At 41.6% G+C, this 25671-nt stretch overlaps 2 protein-coding genes across 30 annotated transcripts in view; one reads left to right on the top strand and one right to left on the bottom strand.

Annotated features, from left to right (window-relative positions):
- CACNA1C (calcium voltage-gated channel subunit alpha1 C) overlaps nt 1-4037 on the bottom strand; it is a 708196-nt gene extending 704159 nt beyond the window's left edge. For all 29 annotated transcript variants that reach the window (XM_032844463.1, XM_032844462.1, XM_032844471.1 and 26 more), the window contains exon 1: nt 3899-4037. In XM_032844463.1, the coding sequence (XP_032700354.1) occupies nt 3899-4037 (139 nt within the window). The remainder of the gene's footprint in view (nt 1-3898) is intronic.
- The window catches only part of DCP1B (decapping mRNA 1B), a 53697-nt gene extending 28471 nt beyond the window's left edge, over nt 1-25226 (top strand). Inside the window, exons 4-9 of the mRNA XM_032844511.1 lie at nt 6809-6875; nt 9613-9748; nt 17355-17483; nt 18986-19846; nt 22177-22425; nt 25028-25226. Of these exons, the coding sequence (XP_032700402.1) occupies nt 6809-6875; nt 9613-9748; nt 17355-17483; nt 18986-19846; nt 22177-22425; nt 25028-25108 (1523 nt within the window). The 3' untranslated portion in view covers nt 25109-25226. The remainder of the gene's footprint in view (nt 1-6808; nt 6876-9612; nt 9749-17354; nt 17484-18985; nt 19847-22176; nt 22426-25027) is intronic.
- The last annotated feature ends 445 nt before the right edge of the window (nt 25227-25671 follow it).

Genomic DNA, 25671 nt, shown 5'->3' with positions numbered 1-25671 from the left:
CATGTATTTTTGCAAACTACAGTTGTGTGAGATAAGACTACACTGAGACTACACGATGCTACACTGAGATTCACTTAAGATAGTATGTTTTCAGTGTGTTGCTGGAATAATTGACATTGCATATAAATCTTATGTTTTTAAGATAATTTAGGTACTTGTATATCTAAGCTTCAGATTACTATTATCACACATGACTGGAATTTTAATTCTTTTTTTCTGTTAGATCGAAGTACTATTAGTTATATTTGAAGATAAATGCAAGTGATTTTGCAGATTAATTGCATTCTTTGAGCTATTAGTTGCCAGGACCTGACAGGTATTCAATCAGGAAGACTGGTATATGGTAGAATTGTTGTAATAATAAATACACATAAAACAAGTACATTAGTGCTCGCATAGTGCTGGATCAATATAAATATACAATCCTAGGGAGCTCATCTCCTAATGAGAAAATCCCATCAACATTACTAATGCCTAAGGTTACCAAATGTTTAAAGCTAAATAAACTTCAGTTAGAAGGAGAAATAAAGGAGCACTGTGAGGAGACTCCCTATGCTGTAATCCCTGGTAGAGATTGTGTTCATTGAATACAGAGGATCTAGGACATCTGGTCTGTGATGTGTAATTAGCCCAGAATAGTGATAACTATTAATACTAGTATTACAAGGAGTATTGATAGTATAAGCTCTTGAAGTCTGATTTCAGTTCAACTCAGCAAATATTTGTTGAATATTTACCACATTCTACTCATTATGCTATAGCTCAGAGTCTAGTGGAGGAAACAGTTGTGTAAATACTTAATTACGATGTGCTCGGATTTTGGGGGGGGGTGGAGGGATCCAAGGATATACCAAAAAAACTAAAGGAATAACAGAGAAGTTGAGGCTGTTTATCCCTAGAGGAATGGGAAAACCTGAGTTTTCTGGAGGACTATTAGCTCAGAAAGGGGGAAAGACATTTTGGGGAACCCATATTTGTTATTTGTGGTCTAGGAGATTTTGAAGTTAATCAGCAGGGTTATGAACAAAAAGAAAATATAAATTTAAAGATTTTTATTTATTTATTTGACAGAGAGAGATCACAAGTAGGCAGAGAGACAGGCAGAGAGAGAGGGGGAAGCAGGCTCCCCGCTGAGCAGAGACCCCGATGTGGGGCTTGATCCCAGAACCCTGGGATCATGAGCCAAAGGCAGAGGCTTTAACCCACTGAGCCACCCAGGTGCCCCAAGAAAATATAAATTTAAATGACCAACAAAACAGAATAAGTTGTTCCTATTTATATTTATTATTACCTATGACTTTTTCTGCTTCCTAATTTTTTAAATGGTTATTTACTCTGTTAAATCTCTTAGATTAAAGGAACTGTCCCCTGAAATAAATAAAATCAGGAAGTTAGTGTATCATGAAAAAGATTCCATCTGGCTTTTCATGAACTTGAGGCCAGCAGCAGACCTCTGGAGTCTCATTTTGGAAGGATAATGACCTCTGTGGAGATTAGGAAGGTCTAATGATATAACATGCATTTGTTATAAATAAAAACGTCTTAAAAGATAAATCCATCCTTTTCTTTCAAAATAATAAATGCTAGTTTATAGCTGGAGATACATGTTAATTTAATCCAAATTCATATAACGCTTCAGTTGAGAGATTGTTTTGTCATTGCTGTTTATGGCATTAACTTTCTAATGAAGTTAAGTTCTTTAGAAAGAAGCTTGTTATACTTCACAGAATTTTAGATTTTCCACTGTTTCTCCCAAAATGTTTGTGAGGATTAGTCACCCATAAAATAGAAACTGCTTCTCATCTACTGCGAACTCTCCAATATTTTGAGATCATGGGATCACTGATTTGTGAGGTGCAGTAAAACTATGTCATATGAAAAGAACCAGACCAGGGGCCAAAGATAACAATGCTATGTAGACTCTCTGTGGCCAGTGAAGATTCTGTTTTACAAGATTGTGTCCGTGTTTGGTCAGTAGAGCTAAGGCAGAAGGTGAATGAAAGAACATTACTTTAAAGGCATTAAAGAACATGAGGAAGAAAATAATTTTTAGGGCAAAGCATTCCAAATGGGCTAGAAGTACAGAGTTAACATGGAGCCACCAAACATAGCTTTGTTTCCCATCTGTGGCTGCCAGGACTTGGGCAGTGTGATTGCTGTCCTAGCACTCACTGCCCCGAAGTCTGGCCAATACTAGAAGTCTCCGATTCCTCTTTCTTCCCTCTCCTTTCCTTCCTTCCATACTCCTTTCCTTCCTTCCATACTCCTTTCCTCCCTCTCTTCCATCTTGCCTTTTTCCTCTTGAGATGCCACATGAAGCTGGTTTTAGAAAAGCCTCATTCCTGTCTCTTACAACCAAGTCTACAACTCAGTCAAATATAAAACTTGTTTCTGTTCTTACTTACTTCATTTGTAAGGCTGGGGGAGGAGCGTATTTCAGAGAAACAGATGGAACCAGTCAAGAGGTCTTTGGCTAAGTCATTTCACCTTGTGAGACCACACATTCCTCGTTAGTGAAATAGGCAGTTGAACTACACACGTCTCAGCTGCCTTCCAGCTCTGAAACTTCACGGTTCTAACTTTCTAATTTCTTAACCACCGTGTGGTCTTTCAGGGGGGGTCGTAGCTGTGTGTGTGTGCTTACTACCAAATACCGGTAACCAGTCATCATCAGTGTGGTCAGTCTTACAGAAACTGGAACTAGATAAATGGTACCATAAATCAAGAAATAGGATATTTGAGCAAAGTCTCAAAAACAAGTGTTTACATCAAATGTCTGATTAGATGTTCTTGGTTCTTACATTGGGATTATTATTCCACTTGTTTGGGAAAGACTTGATGAGACAAACGGGGTTTGAAGGAATTTTAAAAATTTTGGTTTACCCTGAAGTGCACAGAAGAGATGTGTGTAATTTACGCTGCCACATTTCCATAGTTTTCCTAGTGAAAAAGAGAATATAAGTGCCTTCCTTGCTGCATCCCGACTAAGAAATATATATCCCTAGGCTTTTGAGTGAAATTATTATTAAAGAAAGAGAGAAAGGAGAGCATTAGCAAATCAGATATCCTTCTCATGCCTATTTAAACTTTACCTATATAATTATGTATTATCTACTTCCTGACTGCATGGGAATATGCCTTATATTTTAAAGTTGCACAAATATTATCATGAATCCTTGTTAAAAGATTGCAAGCTACCATTCATGATTTGGTGTTGAAAGGTATTTTGGGTAAAATATGAAACAAATGATAAATGGCTTCAAAGAACAGATTGTATAGAAATATTTGTTAGGAACACAAACTAGATAAGGTTAATTCCGAAAGAACAGCCAGAATAAACTCACGCTCCATGCTAAAAAGAATCCAAGAATTCTAAATGAATGTGCATTTAAGGACATTTTGATATTGCCTCTGATGACCTCTTAACTGGCCTCTTAACATTTTATCAGCTTTAGATTTTTCTGCTGAAGAAATCAAAAAAAGAAGAAAATACCATTATCAGATACAGTCAGTTTGTTCTGTCTTCTGTGTGTACCTATGATATTCGGACACAAAATCTAATAGAGAGATTTGGCTGTCCTTAATCATCCACGCAGAATTAAAAGGAAGAGGGAAAACTGATGCTTCAGGAGCTATGAAAAGGCAGTATTACCTTGCCTGTTGCCCCCAACACCGGATTTGTTTCTGACTGAGAATTTCCAAAGCATGAGACAGACCACGACAGCGCTATTTTAGGCAAAATTTCACAACTGTGTTGTTGAAAAGTCTTGGATTGAATACGAAGAGGACCACCAAAAAGATGAGTCCTTAGGTCACACATTCTAGAGGTCATTAGAATATTTTGGAGTACATTTCAACCTGTTCTTCCTATTCTTTATCCCACTTTGGGGTTTCTTACCTCCAGGTGGGATGTAGAAGCAATTGAGTTGAGCTTCATGCACCAAAGTGCCCTTAAATTTCGCCTCGGCTTCAGTGGTGGGGTGGCTGGGAAGCGGCTGGTACGCAGGCGCGGTGGGCTGGCCGAAGGCTCGAAGCATGCTGAACTGCCAGATGTGTACTAATAGGTCACCGTTTTCAAGTAAATAAATATCCTCCTACGAGCTTCTCTCCTTGTAATTTCTTAAAGCCCAGAGGTCATTCCCAGAGGAACATTTCAGCGTTCCACAGGTCCACACGGCAGGTCCCCATCGCTGCAAATTCAGGTCACTGTGATTACTTTTTCAAACTCAGAATTCGAAAAACCACACCTTCTTTTTGGGTTCTTTTCAACCAAGTTTTTTCTTCCTTGCTTGCCGTACTCACTGCCTCCCGAAGGATGAGCCTCTCACCCAGTGGCTTTTACAGGAAAACTGGGATTGAAATGTGAAGTTAATGGTTTCTGTCAGCCTGTCAGCTCATCACCTCCCTGAGGCATGATGATCTCTGGTTTTTATATATCACCACGAGCTGCTTTGATATACCCTCTTGTGCAAGAAGACTGATAGGTTTGTCCAGGGGTTGGGAAGCCTTGGGCCTAAGAGGCAGAAAACTTCGGCTGGAATGTGCACAGATGGAACTGTGGCCGGCTCCTGCTGGAATGCAACGCAAGTCGCAAAACTATTTTAAGGAGAAAAAACTTGGGCCCAGTTCGACAGTAGCCAGGACTGTTAGTAAATCTGGTTTTTTCTCCACGGACTGGTTACATTTTACATTCAAACCAAGTATGAACTGGGATGAAAAATGCCATTTCAAAATGAGCCCATTTTACTCTTGAAGTCATGTTGTTTAGAGATAAATGGTCAGGCCCTGAGGAAATCGCCACAATGGCTTAAATAGTCATTACAAACCTGGTCTTCCTTTCATTCTGCGCTGACATCTGAAAGATGTTTTCATAGCATTTTTCCTCCCTAAATCTACATTTCAGTTATTTCATGGTAATGACATTGTCAGACTCTTTTCTGCTTGTATCAACAGTTGCCTTGGCATCCTGCTCTTATGAAAACTGGATTCCGTATGTCAAATGCCACAAATGTGTAACATCAAACAAACAAACAAATGACACTCAGAGCATTTCTACGAATACATCCTACAGATTAGGCACAAATGGCTGGTTCCACGCTGCCACTGGGCCCAGAGGTTCCTAGTCATGCTGTGGTTTTCTCTCCTGCTACCTACCACCTTTCTTTTCTGATAGTTTTGGAAAGCCCAGTCTCCCAGAAAAGGAAGTTATCACCAGAACCAAAAAAGCAGACGTGGCTGTTAGTTTTATCACTAAGATTAAAACCACCATAAGACACAAACATATTCAGATTTATTTCTTAAATGTTAGTGATCAGGGTACTTGTGCTGCCAGAGATAGAAGCCATGGCAGGTTAGTGTGTCACAGTGTCTGTGGGCAGACAGAGTAGGACGCTGGTGGGGATGGGCTGCTAACAATCTTGAATGAAAAGTTTTAGATACACATTTAATGATCTTGAAACGAAGAATTACTTTTTGATAGTAAGGCCCATAGGCTTCAGAGCTCAGATGTTCTTTTTTCCAAAAGATTATCAATGTATTAAAGAGGAATATGTGTATGTATTTCTAAGATAATAAAATGGTCCTATTCTAGAAAAGCTGGAGGGTTCTTTCCATTGTTTTTTTCCTCTTCACATGGGGGTTGGTAAGAAATCCTGGCACGCTAATCATACAAAAAGTTTAAAACCCCGTTGCCACCTTTTGGCAAGTCAGTAATTCAGATTTATGGGGTTCCTTTTAAACATACCTGCCTAAAATAGCACTAGGAAGACATTTCCTGAAGCTTTCGTTATCTGAATCATTACTGACAAGAAGCAGAAATCCCACACTGAGGCACTGGTCAGGTGGGGGGAAAGAAGTTGTCAAAGCATCACAGCTGTTTTAATGACCAAATAACATTCAGAAAATTAAATATTTTGAATGTTTAAATTTTAATGGTTTTTCCTTCAAAAAAATATATTTTGTTGGTTTTTGTTTCCCTATCATAATACTGCTGCTGTTTTCAATGAAGCATTTGAAAATGTATCTGTAGCTAATGCAATATTTATATGATTAATACCACCAGATCCTCAATTAGATCTTTATAAATGTATTTTGGAACTGTTTAGCCTTTGCTATAAAAATGATGTAGATAGGCACATATTAAAGTATACAATTTATCTGAAACTTGTTATATGAATCTGTAGCTCCATTATACCACATTTTTCTTTCATTGCTAAACGATTAAGTTATGGTTACATCTCATCTTTCAACAGTTGTAAATTTTCCATACAGGCATTTTGAAGTCAGAGATTTGTTATTGAATTTTATTTTTTCCTGCACTGTGTCCTAACTCAGAGCTTACAGAGCCAGTTTCTTGGTGAACATATTCCTGGGAGGAAGAGGAGGAGGAGGAGGAGGGAGAGAGGTTTGTAGGCCTAATTTCGTGCATCAGGTTTCTGGATACTTCACAGTAAAGATGGAATATGTGTGCAAATGGAGTCTGGACACAGTGATGTTTCAAAGCCAGGACTTCAGAAATTCTGACTTCATCCTCAATCTGTATTCATTCATTTAAGAAGCATTTGCCAAATGCATGTTATGTTCAGGTGCTATACTGTTGAGGACGGCACACTTTATGGGGGAGGGGGTGTCCCTGCATATGTGTAAGACCACACTTCAGAGTTCTCTGGGGGCTTAGACAATTCCAACACTAGGTTTTCCAGCTTAAACTCCGGTGGTGGGTTTCATTTTTCCATGAGTACTTTTTTCCTTCAAGTTCCATTTTGTAGTTTTGAAGGCGCTCATAATTTGTTTGATGTGTTTTTTGCAGTGTCCATTTATGGGATTTGGTTTTATGATAAGGAAGAATGCCAAAGAATTGCAGAGCTAATGAAAAAGTAGGTGCTGAAAGGCTAAGTATTTTCTGGACCTGATGCTTTTGTCTGAGCTTCTCAGTGTAACTCCACTATACTCTAAGCAGAATGGACCTCTTACGGCAGTCCTTTCCACTGTGGCTAGGAAAACGTTTACTATTACTTAAAGGAAAAATAAACATAAGTCACACGTTTCATATTTTTTAAATTTTTTAAAATTTATTTTTAATTAATTTATTTTTTATTGTTATTGTTAGTCATCATACAGAACATCATTAGTTTTTGATATAGTGTTCCAAGATTCATTGTTTACATATAACACCCAGGGCTCCATGCAATCCGTGCCCTCCTTAATACCCGTCATGGGGCTCACCCATCCCTCCCACCCCCTGCCCCTCTAAAACCCTCAGTTTGTTTCTCGGAGTCCACAGTCTCTCATGGTTCGTCTACCCCTCTGATTCCTCCCGCTTCACTTTTCTTTTCCTACTCCTAATGTCCTCTATATTTTCACTAGGTAAGATTTATCATGTAGAATAGTTCACCTCATTTTTGTTCTGCTTATGGGAAATACCTATAATATGAATTATTCCAGATGGCAGTTTTCTTCAGTATTTTCCTCATTTGTAAATTAGCAGGTTTTTTTTTTTTTTTCTCTGAAAAGTTATCAGTGTAGCTGACAGTAAAAAGAACATTCAGAACATTTTAAAGGCTGCTACACTTTCTCTAAGATCTTTCCTTCCGGCCCTAAATGCCTTCCTATAACTGCATATCCAGGGTTGTGGGAGCTCAGAGTTTCCTCATGTCTCAAATGCTGTGAGTACTCAGGATAGACTTTATTTTCAGTCTTGTTGGAAATATCGGAGTCAGTATTGGTTTAGTGATCAGTAGGCAGTCCCTTTTTTTGTTGCTGGTCTCTTTCTTTTAATCTCTTGATGCCTTGTGGTTTGTCTTGCCCGCGTTTTGGGAAAGTTAAATCAGGGTCTGACTGTCCTACTCGTGGCTCCCTGACTGCACTGAAAGGGAGGCCCGGGTAAGCATGCTGTCTCCTCTGTGACTGGTAAACTCTTTGATCAGTCCTTGAGCCCCGAGGCTGCTCTCTGAGAGGCAATTAATTCCCTGCTTTAAGGGGATGGTTTAGAGCCTTGGAACAAAATCGGTTTCCTACCCAGGCCGTATCTCAGCCGGTGACCGGCTCCACCAAACACACAATATGGCAGCTGTCCACGCAGATTGGACAAAACATCTCCATCTGTGAAGGCACCCATTTTCCAATTTTAAATCCCGGGGCAATGAAATGACTAAAAAGTGACCCCCAAAAATGAATGTGGGGAACACTTTTTTATAAATAGGCTTCTGAAAATCTAGCCTGTGATGATCGCTAATTGTAGGTAACCAGCTCACGTTACAGATGGTGATTAAGTGGGTTCAAACTGGTATTTACCCCCATCACCACTAGTTCCTAACACATTCATGTTATTTTAAACCGTACAACGGATCATAATAGCAGGATTTCATATAGATGAAAAAATACCCCACGGCTCAGCTGAGAGACCATGTTCAAATTGTTAGCATTCGGCAATAGTTACTTAACAGCTGGGGCAGGAAATTGATTGTTGACTAGCAATAAGCAGCTGATAAGTGTAGATTCCGAGCCCTTCCTCAGTTAGAATTAAATCTTCCCTTAAGTTCTCAGGTGTCTTTTACCATAAATGACATGGCCGTTATAAAAATTTGAGCTGAAAGTCAAAGTACACAGAAGGAAAAAGTATTTTTCTCAATGTCACCTGGCACCATCTAGGAGCGATCTGGTCTCCCTCCTGTATTGTTTTCAGGAAAACAGAAGACACTCTTCATTGCTCTGGGGTTTTTTTTGGCGGGGGGGAGGATGTTTGTTTGTTTGTTTGTTTAACGCCCCCTCTTCTAGAATGAAATCTTCACAGTTTATAATTTGCCAGAGGATTATAGGATTTGAGTTGCTGAGGTCAATTTTGCTTTGAGTACAAGGCACATTGAAACAAAAAAGGGGAGTGGATCTCGATTTGCCCTGGGGTTTGCTCAGTGTTTGAGAACCCTAAATTGGGTTTCCTCAGCAATTAATGAGTCCTTTCAAGTGCTCCAAATGAGGAGTTGGCAATCTTTTTCTGAAAAAACAAACAAACAAACAAACAAACAGATCGTGAGTGTTTCAGGCCTTGCAAGGCCATAGGTCTCTGTCACTATTCAGCTTAGCAATCATGGTGTGAAAGCCACCAGTAGATGTAAATGAGACATAAACCGGTGAGTGTGGCTATTGGTAACTTTCTTTACAAAAACACTTGGTGTGCTGGATTTGGCCTGCAGGACGTAGTTTGGCCACCCCTCCCCTGGGTTCATACGTGTAGTCACTATACTTGGGACCTCAACTCTCGTTTTTCTTCTTTCACTTCCTGAGCAGTCTTACTTCTACTATGACTATAACAAGATAAAAATAAGTGGGGACGCCTGGGTGGCTCAGTAAGTTAAGCGTCTGCCTTTGGCTCAGGTCATGATCCCAAGGTTCTGGAATTGAACCCCGCCTCAGGCTCCTTGCTCAGCCGGGAGCCTTCTTCTCCCTCTCCCATTCCCCCTGCTTGTGCACGCTCTGTGTGTGTGTGTGTCTGACAAATAAATAAAATCTTAAAAAAACAAAGATAAAAACATGTGGATGGGAATTCGATGGTTTTATAAGCCATTTGTGTTGAGTTTGTTTTTCTTGTGTGGATTTTCCCCTCTATTTTTCTAGCCTAACTCAATATGAACAGTTGAAAGCCCATCAGGGAGGTGGAACAGGAAACTCCCCAATGATCCTCAATTCAGGAGAGGGCAAGGAAGTAGATATCTTAAGAATGCTCACCAAGGCCAAAGATGAATACACCAAGGTGAGTTTTTGTCTTCTTTTGTGAAACATACTTAAATCCTACAGCAGTAACATGCTTTTGGGAGAAGGGTTAGTGCTATTCCTTCCACCAAACAAAATCAAATGAAAAATTAAATCTCTATTTGTTTTTAGCAAGCTAAACAATACCGTTTGTTTTAAGTGGATTAAAAGGTAGACTAAAAAATCAGCAGCCTTCCTATATACAAACAGTATCCAATCAGAAGGTTTACTCGAAGACGCCATTTACCGTAGCAGCTATTAATATAACATTCTTCAGAATAAAATTAGCAAGAAATGAGCAAAACCTGTATGAAGAAAACTTTTAAACACTCCTGACAGGCGTAAAAATAGACTTGAACAAATGGGAAGGTTATGTCCTGATCTTAGATAAGAAGATAAAACTTAAAGCACTCACTTCTATTTAATCTGCACATTTAAGATGATTCCTAAACAAACACAGACGGTTTCTTCTTTCCTGGAGCCAGACAAGTTGACTAGCAGGTTCATATGGAGAAATATGTAAGAAAGAGTAGTGGGAAAAATCTTGACAAGAGCAATATTGGATGGGAGAGAAGGGGGAACAAGCTCTACCTGTCTGATATTAAGGAATTAAACCGTAAGCACTTAAAACTGTATGGTCTTGATGTTACTGATGCATAAACAGCCAGATTGACCAATAGGACAGGTGGGAAAGTCCAAATGACACCCCAGTGTATATGAAATTTAGGACATGATAAAGATGAAAATCTCAAATCAGCCGTTTGAGTGGATATTTAAATAAATGATATTGGGACAAGTGGCAGCCATTTGGAAAAATACAAAATTGGATTTATACCAGGATAAATCCCAAATGTATTAGAAATATAAATGTTAAAAATAAAACCATTCAAACACCAGAAGAAAATGTGTATGAATTTCTTTGTAATCTAGAAAGGGGAAGTCTTCCTAATAAACTCTGCCTTAAAACCCAAAGGCAATTAACTCAACTACATAAAAATAAAAAAATAAATGTTTTGCCTGGTTTTAAAAAAACACAAGCAAAGTGAAAAGAAATGTTTATACCTAAGTAAACAGGAGGGTTAATTTCTCAATTTTATAAACTGCTTTTATAAAAATTGAGAATTAAAAGATTATCACTCTCTAGAAACATGGGAAAAAAGAAAATTAAGAGAACAAAAGACAGTTAAAACCTTGAATTTAGAAACCAGCTGAAATAAGCATTACATAACTGAATATCATACTATGACATATTTACTTGGAAAAGAAATTGGGGAGTGACTTCAGAACCCCATAGTTGGACTGAATACCCTTAGACAAAAAGAACTGCAAAGAAATTGTAAACTTCATTCAGTGGTTTCATTGTTAATGGTAATATTGGCATTGTAATTTTTTAGCTGTCGTGGATATAATGAATGAGTATGTTTATGCGGTCAGAACAAAACATTCATTGTAAAAAGATATTAAGTTAAAACCATCTAACATTAAATTTTAAGTTGGAATGTAAGAGTTAGTTCATATTTTTGTTTCTTAAATATGTAGTTACTCACTTTTTTCCCTGAAGAGACCTAGAAATAAGTGACAACTCAGGAGCAGCAAGCACCTCTGGCCCCCAGATTATTGTTTCTAAATACTATTCTCCCCCTCATGCCAAAAGTAGCAGAGCTCTTTAAAGAGATTCCCAATTCCATGTCTGGGTTTAGGAAAATCAAGTAAACAAGAGTGATATGAAAGGGGCATAGCAGTCAAGTCGAAGAGGCCACTGAGAAATGGCATCAGCAAGAAAGACTACAGTAGATTGAAACCCACTGAGCTCCTATAAGCTCTGAGTTCATGGCGATCAGTGAGCAAGCAGAACAAAAATGTAAAATAGAACAAAAAGTAATTACTGGCTGTTCTTGGAGGTACTAAGATACCAGCTCTTTCCTCTGAAAACTGGTAGTTAATGGGAAGGAATTAAACATTTATCCTGTCTGACCAGGAGATACAAATTTTCAGAGGAGCCACATGATCCCAGTTGATGAGGTAAAGTCTTCTCTACCAAAGAATTCCAGCTATTGAGTGTAGATGAAATGATAGAACTTAAAACCAGGCTAGTAAAATAAGCGATTCAAGTGATGATCGTTAGTAATGTAAATATTAGAAAGGTTGATGGAAACTTGCCCATGAAAATCAGTCTACCACCACGTGAGCCCACTGACCAGTGCCGTTAAAGGTTGAATAATCAGATGTCGTGTGTCTTCTAATGTGATATAATGTGGATTTTGTAGCCCCATCTTGAAATATATATTGTTGATCCTGAATCTTTTAATTTTTTATTTAAATTCAATTTAGTTAAGTGCTCATTATATCCAGTGCCCTCCTTAGTACCCATCACCCAATTACCTCATCCCACCTTCCAGCAAACCTCAGTTTGCTTCCTAGAGTTAAGAGTCTTACAGTTTGCCTCCCTCTCTGTTCTCATCTTATTTTATTTTTCCTTCCCTTCTCCTATGTTCATCTGTTTTGTTTCTTAAATTCCACGTGAGATCATAATGGTATTTGTCTTTCTCTGACTGACGTAGTTTGCTTAGTTAGCATAATACCCTCTAGTTCCATCCCCGTTGTGAGCTTTCTTAAACTTAACTAATTTACTAAAAATGAAAGGGAAGAGGGGCAGGCAGAAAACAAACGGCATGACAAAGAAGCAATCAGAAAAGTCCTGAATGAAGCGGGACATGCTAAAGGACAACTGGCCAGTTTTCTCCAGCATGGCTTTGATTTGATGGTTGGCTTGCCCTTGATGGGTAGACTGTGAGCTCCTTGAGCACAGAGAACAAACACCCTGTATTCTTCTTCATAAGCCTAGTCTCCTTCAATGTTCCGGGCACATATGTGCTAAATAAATGGTTGTTGATTGACTCAATGTCTATGGATATGAATTAATCACAGTTTCATTGTCCTTCAATCAGAGGGCCTGGACAGAAGTGCTTCAATCCCAGATGCGGTCAGTAACAACGATTTTTTTATTAGTTTTCCATTTTGCTTAATTCTTCAGCAGCTGTTAAAAGACATCTAATAACCTGGCAACTATCAGTTAATTATACTTTACCTAATTGTACTATGTTAGGCACCCTAAAGATCAGTCTCAAATGGTGACATTTTTGCCCTCCAGGAACTTGGGTTCTGTGAGGACAGCACAACAATGGCCAATAAATAAAAAAGGCATACACTGAACAAAAATTACTTTCTTCCTCCTCCTTCCCTCCTCCCAGCACACACACACACACACACACACACACACACACACACATTGTATTATTTTTATTTTATGATGTTTGACATCTTAAAAGTCATCTGGTTGGGGCCAGAATCCTCCTCCCTGGGCTAGACAATTTTTTTTTTTTTTTAAATAAGTAGGCTCCATGCCCAGCGTGGAGCCCAGCACAGGGCCTGAACTCAGAACCCTGAGATCAAGACCTAAGCTGAGATCAAGAGCTCACTGCTTACCCAACGGAGTCATCCAGGTTCCCCTGGACTAATTAATTCTTAGAGCTAGCAAAGGGCCCAGTCAGAGGCTGCCTTTGCCATGCAAACTAGCCATCCAGAGCCATCCCTTCTTCATCTGGCCCCCAGCACCCCAGGAGACAATATTCCTCAGCCTTAATTATCTCAGGTCACAGGACTAGGGATCACCCTATAGTTTAAAGCCTACTGAGAAGTGTCCAGACTAGCCAATCCCAAAGTGCAGAAACCCCAGTAGAGGCTCTAGTCTTGGCTCCCCCCAGCCCCTGCTTTCTGTCTTCTGCCCATCCTGAGGCTTTCCCATGTGGCCTCTTGTTGCTAAGACCTATAAATATATTTGTTCCCTGAGCCTCTCCAGTGTCTCCCCTCTAGCTGCACCTGACTGTCTCACAAAAGAGCACAGAACACACACACACACACACACACACAAACACTCATACGTGGTTTCAGAGACTTAAACCATCACTTTAAACTGTACCTGCAACTTGCCGTGTTTCTCCCTCACTTTCTTTGCCCTTCAGAATCTCCATATTCTTCAAGGCCCAGTTAAAATTCTACCTTTTACACGGAGTTTTCCCAGATCTCTTCATTCAGGTTAATTATTCTTTCCACTGAACTCACCAGTCTGTTACTATTTAGAATTTATTTTGCTCTTCCTCATTTATTACAGTTAAGTCAGTTTCTCCCACCATAAGCTTATTGAGGTCGAAGCAATGTTCTATTCATCATTATGCTTCCCCAGATTGATTGTTATAATGTTGACATAAAGTGCAGGTGTTTAATCGGTATATAGACTTGCTTTTCTATAAAATCAAATACATGTTATATACAAAACATTAATTGCTCCAACTGTGTGATAAACAACAGAAGAAATTATCCCTTCTGCCATTAACAGCCAGAGGATGTAACCTTCCAGGAGCACCTGTTACTTCTCTGGTCTAAATTCTTCTTGGTTTCTCATGGCCTGGCATATGGACCTTCAGACTCCTCAAGGATTGCATAACGTAGCCCCAGGTTATTCTCCTAACCTCTCTACCTTCTCCCCACACTCCCCTCTACAAATATTTGAAACTCCTGCAAAGTGGAGTAACAGTGCTGCCTCCTCTAATGGCCTCATGGCTTTCTTCCCATGCTGTCCCCTCTCCTTCTTTACCTGTCAATGTATGATCACTCTTTCAGGCCCCATTTCAAATGGGCTTTGCCCATCCTGTTATTTCTGATCTGCACAACCTGATGTATATGCTTCCCCATGAACTTCCACTGCATTGTGCAGACCTGCTTTATATTTGCCTGTGTTCGTGTAACCTCTTCTCCCACACACAGACATTTCAGAAAATGTGGAGTTCATGAGTAAAATGCCTCTGAGGTATGGGAGAGGGGGAACACAGAGGCAAAAGAGAAGAAGACAGGATTTCCCTGGGATTTCTCGTGTAAGGAAATGGCTCTCCCATCACCAGGAGTATTCAGGAAGAGACTGCATGGGGACATACTGGGCTATTAGGAAAAAATATGTCACTTTTCTGAGTATAGATTAAACTCAGTGACTTCTGAGCTCTTGCCAACTTTAAAATACTTCAGTTTATGAAAACCCAAAACAATAAGAGGAGGAAAAATTTCAGCTAGAGGTATATTGTTGGTAAAGTAAAGCCTAGTGACATCAGATGCAACTGTTAGGTGAAGTTAATAAAATAATTTAAAAACCTTATTTTGGCCAATATTTTATGTTTTTCCCCCAAGAAACAATTTTCTGTGAATCTGCTATAAGGCAGCATGGTGTTAATTTGAACTTCACATCCTTTTACCTCCTCCCTATTAGACTCCTGGTTGAGATGCAAATGAACAGTAAAACCACCAACTCACAGTAAGAGGAAGAACCAGGGCCAGAAAAGATCTTTGGCCATGTAGTTAAGTTCTGAGTATGCAGAAAAAAAAGTGGACTATTTTGTGTTTTGTGGCTTAAGGCAAGAGTTAATAGTTCTCTTTCAATATACTGTGACTTATTTATAAAACTAAAGAAATTACTGAGTGTCTTTTGATGCTCAGTGAGAAAATTCAAAAAAGTAGAAAAGTGAAATAAAAAATATCCATAATCCTGTAACCCAAAGATCTCTACTTTTAATGCTTTCAGTGTATTTTCTTCCAGTGTATTTTCTTCTCTTGGCATGAGTACATATGTTTGTGTTTGTGTGTGAAAAAATGGGATCATGTGACACAGTTTTTAAGGCTTTAAAGAAGTGCCTCAGGATCTCTATGGAGAATCTATTATACACTTTTTCCAACTCTGTTTTTTTTTTTTTTCCCCCAAGTATCTTAAAGTTATTTGGGTCAGGAGAAGCATAGAAAATTAAACAGCTGGAAAATGAGCTATGAACTATTGAGGTAGATGATGTTTAATTCTGAGCAATTTGATAGCAATTTTTACATGAAAGCAAGGCTTCAGTGATAGAAAACAGCTTCTAGCAATTTTACTTAGAAAGGATATCTAGGGCTTATGCATAGCAGGAGACAGGGCAGACTTTCAGCCCGTGTGGGTATATGTATAGGGAAGGTGGGGAAAAATCTGTTTTTCTTTGTTTGAGATTCAAGGTCTCTTAACACAGAGAGGTTGTGATCTCAGGGTTGGGATCTCAGGGTCATGAGATCCAGCCCCACATCGGGCTCCACACACAGCACAGAGTCTATTTGTCCCTCTCCTTCTGCTCCTCTCCCCTGCCCTTTGCACTCTCTCTCTCTCATAAGTGAGTAAATAAAATAAATAAATAAAATCTTAAAAAAAAGAAAAGAAAACATACAGACAGGGTCATTCAGTGAATGTAATCTGAGCATCCACTTTCCTTTCTATAGCAAGCAGAAATTAAAGACTTTCATGCTAAAATTTTGTTTTTAAGTGTCTTGTGTTGGTTATTGCCTTGGAAAGCCAGGCCAGTTAGTTCATGCAGCCATACCATTAACCACCAGCATTCATCTAAGAATAAGAAATAACATTTTATGACTCACAGTGGGATTTCACATCCCACTTCATCTAGTGCCAAATATCCAAATTACTGATAGAATTCTTGGAAGAAAATGATTAGTCTTTTGTACAATTAACTTTACAAGTCCAAGTGAACTTGGTGGTGATTGACCCATGCTCCTACATCCTTGAATTAGAAAATACAACCCAGTAATTGTAAAACATACTGGAAGCCCTGGGTTCCTGGGGGTTGAGATTATGTTTATGTCTCATTCCATGTCAGGAACAGTGTGAAATATTTTCTTACCTGAGACCTTGACGGTTGAAACTAGCAATGCTATGGAGAGTATATAATAGAAGGTAATGATTTTATATTCAGTTTTAGTTGGTGTTTTAACCAGATAGATACCGCCGTCATCGCTGTGTTCTTTGTGTCATGAATCCTACTGTGTTAGCGATTGTATGGTTGGTTAGATTAATGTATGATAATGATTCAGTATTTGAAATGATGGGTCTTGTCTCTCATCTCTTTCTCTGTGAAGTTCTAATTTGTAGTGAGTGGCTCAGAATGCTCAGAGTTATTTTATTCAGATTATTATGAATTATTCTGTTTATGTTAAAAGCCATCTATTAAATAAAGAGGATGTTAGTAATTTTTAAGGCAGTGGTGTGAGTCAGCTTTACTTTTTGGTTTGTAGAACAAAACGGGTCAGTTGTTTTGGTGATACAACCCTCCAATTTTAAATCAACTGCTGATGGGTGAATAAAACCATACTGTAATCCAGACGTGGCATTTAAAGAATTGTTTCTATCACTGTTTGTCATTGAAAAGCATTAGACTAGATATTTTTAAACTATTGCTTCTGAAGCATATCTTTAGCCTTTCAAATATCCAAATATCTCTGAGCCTCTCAGTCTTAGGGCTAATGCCATCGGTAGTACTTTAGGGCGCCGAAATTGTGCAACTAAGAAAAATTAAACTGCAATTTGATTTATATCCTCATATCAGAGGAGATTGTCATTTTCCTTTTCGCATGAATGTCTATCAAAAAATAGCTACCAATTAGATAAAATAAGGAGCGAGAAGTTATGTTCTTTTAAAAAGATGAGAGCTTCTTTTATACCCAAAATGAGGTGCTTTTTTCCATTTCAGTGTAAAACCTGTTCTGAGCCAAAACAGATAACCAGTTCATCCGCCATCTATGACAACCCCAATCTCATCAAACCAATTCCAGTGAAGCCCAGTGAAAACCAGCAACAGCGCATACCTCGGCCCAGCCAGGTAAGAAGTCCTCTGCTTTCCATTTGCAGTTTCCCTGCTGGATTGTGAAAGAACTTTTCCCCAGAGCATAGTCAAGGGAGAGCCCAGTGCTGTCCAGAGGTGCTTCAGGGTAAACCCAGGAAAGAGAGATTTCAACTTGGAGATTGTTTTCATTTTAATAATGTATTCTTCCTAGAAGGGGGTTGATATTTTTAATGTTGGCATCTGCCATATTCCATGCTCATCTCTTGTGGACTTGAGCTCCTTAGAGGAAATGTATTTTTTAAAAACAGTGAACTCATAACACTCAGAGCTGACAGGAGTATTACCTGCCAGGCCTGCGTTCTTCCTAGGTAGGTGGTTGGTTTCCCAAGGCCACTGAGAGGAGGACAGCCAAAGCAACAACAGTCAGTTACACGTTTCTGAGCACTTCCTCTATCCCGGCTACAGTGCTGGGCACTGTGTGTATAGAATGGGATTCCGGTTCTAAGGAGTGATATAAAATTCCCCTGTAGACTTGCTGAGTTATCATTGTATTTGCATCTCAATATATGAAAATGATAGCATTTTTTGGTATGAGTCTATGATAGTTTGCAGAATAGTGCAGCATTAACAAAATTGTTAATCTGCAAGTCCTATTATTGATTGTCAATGTAGTACAGCTATTTCCACTTCCCATAGTTATTCCTCATTAAGGGTTTGGGGTTTTTTTAAAGGAATTCGTTTAAATCAATTTTGAAAATGAGCATAGAGCCGAAAGACATAAAGACTGGCTAATGAAAGTCTTGTATTGAATTTTTGAAAAGATAAGTCTTTTCTAATTATCTCTTAGCTTGCTTTTATTGTTTGCCTTCCATGAGAGTTTTTTATTTTAATAAAGAAACTGGAATATGTTGCTGTTAGAAGGAAGCTCATGTTTTCTTAGCCCAACAACATGGAGAGCAGCAGAAGGAGCAGGAAGGGCTATAGGGCAGGAAGGAGGTAGCTTTGTGACTGACTCAGACCAGGGACGGTTGTATGTATGCATGAGATGATTTTTTAAAGCTACTGGTGTATGGCTGAAAGGATCAAGTTAGTTTAAACGACTTATCCTTAATTTCTCTAATTCTGCGAAAAGCTACTGACATCCCCATATTCCTGTATGTTCTCAACATCTTCTTATACTCTGCAGGGTTAGGCAGACTTCCTGTTGAAGAGATTATTTCCATTTTAGTATCTAGAACTTTGCACCACCGTGGTCCCCTGTCTGTGAACCCCAGGCCCATCAAGGGCTATTTCATCCACGAGCAGGTGCTAAAAACAATTGCTCTCTGGGGGATGGGAGCGAAGAAGGCTGTGAAAATTTTTTTACCTGGAAAGGAGGTCTTACGTTTGTAAAATTGATTAGAATTATAAAGTTTTTCATTCTCCGTAACTGATCCTATGTAAATAAAGATACGCTCAGTCAGGTTAGTAATGTTTCCTAGCCCACCATATAACAAATTGTATGTAGACCCATTTTCAGACATTTTTATTTTTTCCAGACCTTAGACCCCGAGCCCCAACACTTGTCCTTGACAGCTCTCTTTGGGAAGCAGGACAAATCCACCTGTCAGGAAACCGTGGGGTCCCCACTGACCATCCACCAGCAGCAGCGGCAACAGGAGCCACTTCCCGTTAGGCAGGGGGTCGTACGCTCCCTCTCCTATGAGGAACCCAGAAGATACTCGCCCACCCTCGAGAAGCAGCTGTGTCCCGCCATTCAGAAACTCATGGTCCGGAGTGCAGACCTCCACCCGTTGTCGGAGCTGCCCGAGAACCGGCCCTGCAGAAATGGCAATACCCGTTCCACTGGAGAAGTTTTTCTGGGACCTGTGCAGCCAGGGTCTCCACATAGTGTTGGAACTTCTCAGCGGGTACAAAGTGCTTCCGGAACTCAGAGCCTGTTGGAGAAGCTTCAGAGTGGCCCAAGGCCAGCAACCAAGTATGAGCCTAGCACAGCAGCCCCTGCCAGCTCAGCTGTCCCAAACCTCAGCACCACCCTCCCCACTGCCACCCCTGGTGCCCCAATAAAGGGGCAGGCTCAGGCACAGGCAGGGTATTTCAATGGCTCCCTTCCAGCTCAGCCACTAAGACACCAGGTTCATGGCAAAGAGCCGTCCACACACCCAAGACCCATGCTTCCCCACTCTGGCAATCAGACTAGCAGTTCTGGAGTGATCTCCCCTCAGGAGTTACTGAAGAAGCTTCAGATTGTCCAGCAGGAGCAGCAGCTGCACACGTCTAACCGACCAGCCTTGGCAGCCAAGTTTCCTGTGGTAACTCAGGGCTCCAGGACACAGAAAGCTCTGGAGTCCTGGATGGACAAGACAGCTGGCACAGAAAAGCAGACTCCTCTTTTTCAGGTAGATATCTTCAGGAGGGTGCAGGGGGAGAAGCAGGGGGTTGTACTGCTCTAGTGCTTCTTAAATACTTGATGAGACTTAGAATCAGCCTCAGTGCTCTGGGGATGCTTCCGTGTAGGACAGGGTACCACAAGCCACATCTGGCACCTTGTTATCCCCATAACGTTCCTCCTGGAGAGACAGTCTTTTCTTTGCTTAGCCATCTGGGGGCTCCCCTCCCTTAGGAGGTACTTTCTTTGTCAAGTTAAATCTTCACAGTGTTACAAGGTCTGAGACAAACACATAGACACGGAAAACAACAGAGACGTGTAGAAAACGCCCGAATCTTTGACTGTGAACATTTCCCGTCTGCGTTGAAATCATTTGAGATGCCAGACATCTGACCTCTTCTTCTTATTTTAAAATCATTACTATTTATTTATTTAGTCAGTAAATATTTCTGAGCACTTACTACATGCCAGGCATTGTGCTACCTGAGGGCATGTACCTCATCGTTTGTGATGAGGCTTACGTACTCACCCCCTCTGCAGGCACATGGTCCTGGGTGGGGGTGCTTGAAGTCAACAGGAAAAACGTATCACCTCCTCAAAGATACAGGCTATTTTTATTTCTATCACCACTGTAGCTTAATGAAGATCAAGAGAGGAGTAAGTAAGTATGCCATCTAACTCACCCTCCACCCCCTCCCACCACCACCACACACACACAGAGTGCCAGTCAGGGGGAAATACGGTGAGTTCTAGAAACACCCTGTCCTTCAAGGAAGGTGGCTCTCTATGTATCAGTAACTTGAAACAGCGATGAAACCACAGCTATTTGATGGCCTGTGAGGAACATTTGGAGATCTGACTGATTTTTTTTTTTTTTCCCCATTTGGATTGGTACAAATTCATTGAAAAGGCATTGGGTTTAATAATTAAGACATTCTCCCTGCTTATTACAGATGTCATCCTTGGTCCTTTTGTCATGTTTTGGCAAGTAGCTTACAACAGTTCCTCAACAAGCCTTCACTTTTTTGAAAACAAAGATGATGGGCACATAGCACAAGTCTTTGTGTATGTGAGAGCCCGAGTCAAAGTGTTTTTGTTCTTTATTTATTACAGTCACAAAGGAACGGTTGTTAGCTGCCCACATCCTTGTTTCACTGCATGGTGTCCCCTCTCTTTCATACCTGCTTTTTTTCTCTTGGCGGGATGGGACACTAGGAAAACTAGGACACTAGTTGGGACACTGGGAAGCTGGAGTTAGTACTTTGACATCGGCTTCTGCAGACACAATTCTTCTCATTTCTCTTGAGCACCCAGGTGTGGACCATGCGCTCCTCCTCGGGGCGGGTGCTGGGACCCTGCTGGGGCGGCATCCATTCTAGCTCCCTGGCTCCCTATGACAGATAGGGACAGTTAAAGGAAACAAGCAACCTACCTTCCTCCAAGCTTCTTTCTGCCTACAAACATACCGAGGAGGTGAAATCACAGCAGCTTCTAGACTGCGGGCCTTTATGGCCCCCTTCTCGTGAGTTCTTTTGGGAGCATTAGAAGGCTGATAAGTAACATTCTTTTTTCTCACCTGCATTAGAAGCAAATGAGAGCTAGCGGTAGGAGTCAGACGAAGAGCAAAATGTCACTTGCATAACGGGAAAAGCTACTGGAAAACTTGGTTTTAGATTTTTAGCCAAGTGAGGTAGACATGCTCTCGGGGACAGACAAGTCACTGGCAGTGCCGAGCACAACAAGCCCTCCCGGACCCCAAAACTTGAGCTGGAGACACCAGTAGTGTATGCTGTCCGCAAGCGGGGACGTCTTCTCAGGAAGGGACGCAGGAGTGGTGAACACTGGTCAGCGTGCCTGCCTCCCAGGGAGAAGTGAGCCAGCAGGCGGAGAGGCTGGGAAGCATCCTCCACATGGAGTAAATGTGTGTGTGCCCCCAGCAAGTGCAGCAACTCCCGGGGGTTTGCTGGAGCTTGAGGTCAGACTAGGGACAACCAGGGAAAAGGCCAGCAGACTTAAATGCAGGCTGCCAAGTGATGGTAAGAAACCAGAAAGATAAAAATCTTACTCAGGGGGCGAGCTTCCTGTGCTAGGGGGGTGACAGTCACAGCACAGACCACCTGAGCTGCTTTGTAATGATGACGAAGGAGCCTGTGTGGAGATCCGACCAGGAATCAGGCTCCTGCATCTTTGCCCTCCCCCCAACCCCGTGGAGTGGCAACGATTACTCTTGAGACCCACTTATCTCCACGCTTGCCAGCCAGGGACCTCACTCTCCCTCTCCCTTTGATCTTGATGAGCCGCTACTTACCGCTGCCCTCTGTGTGTATTTGCCGTGAGCAGGCCGCCTCGCCTCCGCGCATCCCCGCCACACGGGCTCCTTCTCTGCTCATGTCCCCCATGGTGTTCACACAACCCACCTGCGCCCCACCGAAGGAGAGAGACGCCGGGCCCTTGCCCCTGGGAAGCCAAGAAACTGCTGCCGCTTCCACCAGCCTCCTCCTGCCTCTGCCGGCCCCGGAGCCCCCCATGGTCACCAGCAGCCCACTCACCAAGCTCCAGCTCCAGGAAGCCCTGCTGTACCTCGTTCAGGTAGGAGGGCCACGTTCTCTCCCTTCTTTCCTTTACCAGCACTGCCCACTGGGGGGCTGCCACGGGGAAAGAAAGTGTCAGTTAGCCAATGCCTGCTTAGTCCTCCCTGAGAATAAAGAGACCGCGTGACAGTTCAACCTAAACCGCATGGCTTCTGTGCCCAGTTAACTGGCCGTGGCTTTGGGCATCTCCCAACATCAAGGATTTCATAGGATGGAGGATTGACTGAGTCCTCCAAACTGTCACCTGCCAGAAAAGAAAGAAGTTCGTGCTGTGTCATGAGCAGGTGCCCCACGGCGTGCAGACAGCTCACCGGCAGGCAGGCAGTAGAGATCAAATTCATGTGGGGCAAGCAGTGGGCATTTCAGGGGGCGGGGGCAGGCTCCCACGGACTGCTGCAGGAGGAGGGTGCAGGGGGGGCAGCGAGTTGTGTTTGGGATTCCAAAGGGCATATTTTACAAATAATTCTGAAACCTACTAACGAGGACAGGATGGAGGGCCGGGACTTCTCTGTGAGCCATGTGCCTGGCTCGGCCCTGTGAGGTCTTCACCATGTAATCGCTGACACTTTTGGAGAGCTCTGTGCCAGGCTTCACCTACATTGATGCATTTAATCCTTATACAACAACCCTATTTTTTTTTTTTTTTTCTGTTTTAGAGACAAGGAAACTGAGGCTAAAGGACGGGCCTGAGGTCACAGCTAGTAAACAGCAGAGCTAGGATTCAACCCCAGTCTGGCTGCAGAATATTCCTTCCCTGGCACAGAACTGGGGGCCGCGGTAGTGACGGGGGTGGGAGGGGCGGGCCCCCAGGAGGAGGCTGGTCAGCCGTCCACCTAGTGAAGCATGCCCGGAAAATATACGCGAGGGCTTGAAAAGTGGGGCACCTTCACCCAGACAGACTTTAGGCCCCTCGGTGAACAGTTAGGTGTCTTTTTGATACAGTCTTTAAGAAACCTTTTGTGGTACTTTGCTTACGCTTTAGCAGACTTCTGGAGGGCTGCCTAGCACTTCGCAGTTGTCTCATCCTAGTTGAAAAGACTGGTCTCTGTTATTAAAAAACTATTTAAAGGTCATGTATTTTAGAGAGAAGGGAAGGCGCGGGGGCTAGAAATGAGTGTCTGAGTGTGAAAGCAGACTAGCAGTCCGATAAAGATCAACCACACATGGGTGGCCATACTAATCCACGAACAAATATTGGGATAAAAGTATTTCCCACCTAGTCAGCCCACTCCTGGTAAGTTTGTAAGAACTTAGAACAATCTTTAAGCTGCTGCTGCTTCTTTTTCTTCTTCTTCTTCTTCTTCTTCATATCTTTTTTTTCATGAGCAATAAAGAAAAAAACCTTAAATTTGAATCGAAAAGTTTCACATTTTTCTGGTTCATTCCATTTTAAAAACATGGTTCCATAGATCTTTGTACAGGAGCCAAGACTCTGAAAGTCTAGAGCAGGCCCTGTCTATTGCTAGGTGGAAAATTACATTTATGTTCCCTCCGCTCTCTGCATACACTTTACTTTTCCCCGTGTTGTAGACATCGTCTTCCTGATGAACTCTTGGAAGTCACTCAGGCAGTCTGTTTTTAGCTTTTGCCTGTCGATAGGACACAGTCTCACGCACAGGGACTTGGTGGGATAAGGAAAAACTGGGATAACATTGCTCTGTTTTATTGCATGAGAATAATGCTAGTTCTGTGCGTGGGGTGCTAAGAGGGAATGAAGGGGGAATGTGAAATGTGGGTGAATTGCTAAAGCTTTAAAGGATTTGAGTGGGAGGGAGAAGTCTCTAGAATTAAAAACCAAGAGCCCCACTGTTTAGACCCATGATTCTCCGTCAGCCCTTAGCCAGGCAGAGGAACCCAGAGCCTACCAGTCTCACGGCTGCCCACTTGCCAACACCAAAAGCTTTCTGTAACTGATGGGGGAATTATGCAGGTTTTGATGAGATAAATGTGGCATATTGCAAGTAAATCTTAACTAATGTCAAGAGCAAAGTATACACTTTGTGGGAGACTTCGGAGGACCTTTAAGAAGCACCAGCAATCTCCTAACCAAACTTGGAGAACCCTTGATCTGGATCATTGCCTCCCAACCCAGCCTCCTTTTCACACAACAGACGCAGGCTTTTCTTGAGTGAACCTCATTCCATTCTGCCATGTGGCTGGGCCACCCATCTGGACTGTATGTAATGAGCCCTTGCTGCTTCCCAGATTGATGGTTGGAAACCAGCGGCTGACTCCGGCCCTTGCCTCCATTTGCACTTAACACTCACATATGCAGGGCGCCTCGGTGGCTCAGATGGTTAAGCGTCTGCCTTCAGCTCATGATCTCATGGGATCGAGCCCCAGGTCACGCTCCTGGCTCAGCAGGGAGTCTGCTTCTCCATCTCCCTCTGCCGCTCTTCTCCACTCATTCTCTCTCTCTCATTCAAATGAAAAGATAAAATCTTAAAAAAAAAAAAAGATTCCCATATGCAGTGAAGAACTACCAGCTGTTGGAGCAGACTGGTAGAGATGAGCATCCTAGTGTCAGCACAGCAGTTCTGCTCCTTTGGTTTCTGCCAAGCAAATCACATTCCCTTGGGTCTTTTGATTTTGTTTTCCAGAACGATGACAACTTCTTAAATATCATCTATGAAGCTTATCTCTTCAGCATGACTCAAGCAGCCATGAAAAAGACGATGTAAAGCAAAACATTTTAAGACTGATTTTCAAGGTCCTGTGGCTCAAGGTTTTTTCGCATCAATGGTGTTACCCTAAATGTTTCTGCCTTTAAAAAAAAAAAAAGTATATATAATATGAAGTAAAATGTTTCAGAATTTTCTTCAGTGGAAATGTGGTTTTTTTTTTTTTATCACATCTTTCAGTATAGTTGGTACTAAGAATCCAGTGGAGAGACAAAGTCTTTTGCTCATATCACACAGTAAATTCCAAGCTTAAATTATTTTTTCTTGCATGTATGGGGCCACTTTTACAAGAATTAGCCTCTCAGTAGGAAGGGCTGTTCTGGAAACTCGGTTTCTTTTTTATTAATAGCCCTGGTTATTCTTTGAACAGTGGTTTCTCGGTTGCTGAGCGCCTCGTGCCATCGTGGATGCCAGCCACCAGGTGGCAGTGTCACCCCACAGACTAACCTGCCCAGCCCTGCCTAGGCCTTTCAGCCTTTGGAAGTAAAGGTTTTCTTTTACCAGACAAAGTAAACCTTTCATTTGTAAAAATCCAATTGGCATGTTTTCCCCGGGCCTTTGAA

The sequence above is a fragment of the Lontra canadensis genome, unplaced genomic scaffold (assembly GCF_010015895.1).
Source record: "Lontra canadensis isolate GAN:19392208 unplaced genomic scaffold, GSC_riverotter_1.0 scaffold153, whole genome shotgun sequence".
Taxonomy (NCBI): Eukaryota; Metazoa; Chordata; class Mammalia; order Carnivora; family Mustelidae; genus Lontra; species Lontra canadensis.
The sequence above is the reverse complement of the archived record's forward strand: the minus strand, read 5'-3'. Positions and strand labels throughout refer to the sequence as shown.